Below are 3,378 nucleotides of genomic sequence, written 5' to 3'. Positions count from 1 at the left end.
TTACACTAAAGCTAGGCAGTGCACAAAAATATATATAAATAATATCCTTTTGATAGCAGTATTTCTCTGAAATTAATATAAAGATGAGGCTCTTACAAAGTTAGCTTTATCAAAAATGATGAGTTGTCATATCTAAAAATATCCCCTGTGTTTTTCAGAAAGGATTCTTCCTTTCATTGGATTCCACTTTGCTTTGGATCTAGGTCCATAGGTAAGTCATTTGTTTCTAGTATATTTAATGGTGTTATTTGCTCTGCCATAATTCATAACCATGTATGTACTTGGAAGCTCACAATACTGACAGTAATATAAAAATCAGCACAATAACAATGAACTAGGACTCTGTTATGTGTCTTCTCATATTCTTCACAAGCTCTACCCTCAACACCAGCACAGAGTGGTGGTTGCAGATCATGGTAAAGTCTATGACATGCATTCATATTTGTATATTTTTAAAGAAACCAATGGGAATCCATGTTCCTATATACTATAATTAGCATATATTTTACCTGTACTGATTTGTACTCTCTATATCCCTTCTATTTTCTTTCCCCTATTGTTGATAATGCTTCATTCTGAATTCTGTGATTGTTTCCATGTCAAAGTTTGCAAATTCATCAGCAGGGCTTCCAATTAAGTTTCTATTACAGAAAATATTTTTTTAGTAAAAAAGGCAATATGTTTCTATTTGATTGCCAATTGCATCTCAGAAATGGAGTGTGCTGTCTTCCTGCAGGTGAACACTTGCACATGGTGGCAAGCATGAATCATGCTAATACAGATATAATTTAGATTTGGATAAGAAATACTAAAATTATACTATGTGGTTTTTTCTGATAATGTGTATCTTGTACTTGTTTCATGACACAAAAACATTATTAAAGTAATTCAGATATATATTCAGGGAAAAACACATTTTTATCTGTGTTTTACTATTTTTACTAGTATTTAAGAGAAACTCTTAAAATTTGGCCATCACTTGGATTGTTCCTTTATAAGTCAGTATGATTGTGGTGCTTCTCCTGGGTCCAACCTGACAACAAAACCAAGTTTTCTGAGAATGCAGAACGTATTGGTGTCAGCAACAGGTTGTTTGATCCTAGGCAATTCACATAAATCTATACCTCTAGTACATGGAGCTTTTGGTAAAAGCATATCAAATGTATAATCAAATCTATGGGTTCCCCATTATAAACACAGGCACTTCAGTTGGCATTTTGGGATGTTTTCTTAATCATCTATGAATGTCTAAATATGAGCAAATAAAAAAAAAAAACCTTCCAACATATCTGAGTACTTGTATTGATAGGCCTACAGTGGTACAAGTGGCTTTGCAAACAATCACACACTCATTGGTCTCAGGAAGTGGGGAAACGTGGTAATTTGCAGTTTTCTCAGCTTCGTACAACTAAACTTTTGTAACTGCTTGCTATGGGTTAGATGACCCCTCTGAAACTAATGTTCACATTTAATTACTATTTAATTTGTTTTAATAGATGAGATATTTCAGAGTTTATCAAGCCATAAAGGTGCCACCTTCATGAGTGTGATTGGTGCAATTTTAAGAGTGCATATGTATCCCCTTGCTTTACTGCCCCTTCACTTTTTGCCGTGGGAAAAGGCAGCAAGAAGATGCACATCAGATGACAGGCCCTCAAACTTGGACTTCCCAACCTCCAGACTGTAAGAAAATTCATTTCTGTTACCTACAGATTATTCTGTTATAGCAACATTAAATGGACTCAGCAACCCTCAGATTAATTAAATATAATGATTATGTCTACATCCAAGGCCATAGCAAGCTAAAGTAACAGTAAAATTTTAACATTGCAACTATCTTGATTAAGACCTGAAGAGAATGACCTTATCTGTATAAGTGTGTCTAAGAATATTTAAAATGTCCCAGAGTATCCCACAATTAGGAATAAAATGTGATTTTATTGATAAAATTTCAGGTATAACACAAAATAGAGTGTTCATGATTTTTCCTCTTGCTAATTGAAAGAAGCACTTTCCAGTACCCTACCAAATTGAAAAGTTCATATTAGGAATTTCTGGTATGTAAACTAAGAGAAATACAGGAACATTCTGAAAACAGAGAGCTAAAACACAAATTTTTGGTAGGCAGAATAATGCTTGCTGATGATATGAGACCTACTGTATTTGTTTGGTTTTTCAGGCACTCATGTGTTTCACCTCTCTTATTAAGATCAGCACATTTTCTGCTTACAAGGCTGTTAATAAATATATTCTCTGCCAAGCTGGCATTGGAATCTCACCCAACAACTTCCTCCTCTTCCACATCTTCAAAAACTCACAGTATCACAAGCCAAAGGTCACTGACCTGATAACCTGTCACCTGGCCCTTGTCCACATAATGATGCTTCTCACTGTGCTGTTTTTGACGTCTCCAGACTTGTTTGAATCACTGAATTTTTTGAATGATTTCAAGTGTAAAGCTTTGTTCTACATAAGCAGGGTGATGAGGGGCCTCTCCATCTGCACCACCTGCATACTGAGTGTCATACAGGCCATCACCATCAGCCCCAGCACCTCCTGGTTGGCCAACTTTAAATATAAATCCACAAAGTTCATCTTCTATTTATTCTTATTGTTATGGTATCTATGTTTGTCTTCCTGTACTACCGTGATCTTCCACATTGTAGCAAATTCCAATGTGACCCAGACCGATCTGATGATTCTCACTGAACACTGCTCATTTTCCCCAATGAGCCATAGCATCAAGGATTTGATGTTCACAATGACCACATCCAGGGATGTCTTCCTTATCAGTGTCATGCTGCTCTCAAGTGTGTACATGGTGATACTCTTGTCTAGGCATCAGAGGAGGTCCCAGCACCTTCACACCACCAACCTCTCCCCAAGATCTTCCCCCGAGAAAAGAGCTACCCAGACCATCTTGCTGCTGGTGAGTTTCTTTGTGGTCATGTACTGGGTAAACTTCATCATCTCATCCTCCTCAATGATACTGTGGACATATGACTCAGTTATCTTGGGTGTCCAGGGTGTTGTGGTCAATTCCTATGCCACTTTCAGTCCATTGGTGCTTATCAGTTCTAATAAAAGGAATATTAACTTATTGCAGAATTTATCATGGAAAACCTTTCAATTTTAACAGATTGAATAAAAATGGGTTTTTTTGGGTATGAATGTGGTGCAGAAGATGCTGCTTCAGATGCACATCCCATCATAGTCCTGAGTTTCAATACCATCACTGCTCTGGTCCAGCATTCTCCTAATGCACATCCTGGAAGACAGCAGGTGTTCACTTAAGTACTTCAGTTCCTGCCACCCACATGGAAGTGAGAGTTGAAGATCTAGACTTTTGGGTTTGACCTGCCCTACCCTATTGCAGGC

General features: G+C 37.2%; 1 protein-coding gene across 1 annotated transcript; it reads left to right on the top strand.

The window, feature by feature from the left end:
• Positions 1 to 2,185: 2,185 nt before the first annotated feature.
• Positions 2,186 to 3,136, top strand: ORYCUNV1R1552 (vomeronasal 1 receptor oryCunV1R1552). The gene has a single exon (NM_001167239.1). The coding sequence runs from the start codon at positions 2,186 to 2,188 to the stop codon at positions 3,134 to 3,136; it is 951 nt and encodes a 316-aa protein (NP_001160711.1).
• Positions 3,137 to 3,378: the final 242 nt, after the last annotated feature.

This window comes from Oryctolagus cuniculus, chromosome 19 (assembly GCF_964237555.1).
Source record: "Oryctolagus cuniculus chromosome 19, mOryCun1.1, whole genome shotgun sequence".
Classification (NCBI taxonomy): domain Eukaryota; kingdom Metazoa; phylum Chordata; class Mammalia; order Lagomorpha; family Leporidae; genus Oryctolagus; species Oryctolagus cuniculus.
This window is presented reverse-complemented; position numbering and strand designations above follow the sequence as displayed.

What these genes read in the sequence shown, in the direction of transcription:
- ORYCUNV1R1552 (NM_001167239.1), top strand. Translation starts at nt 2,186, where the DNA reads ATGTGTTTCACCTCTCTTATTAAGATCAGCACATTTTCTGCTTACAAG.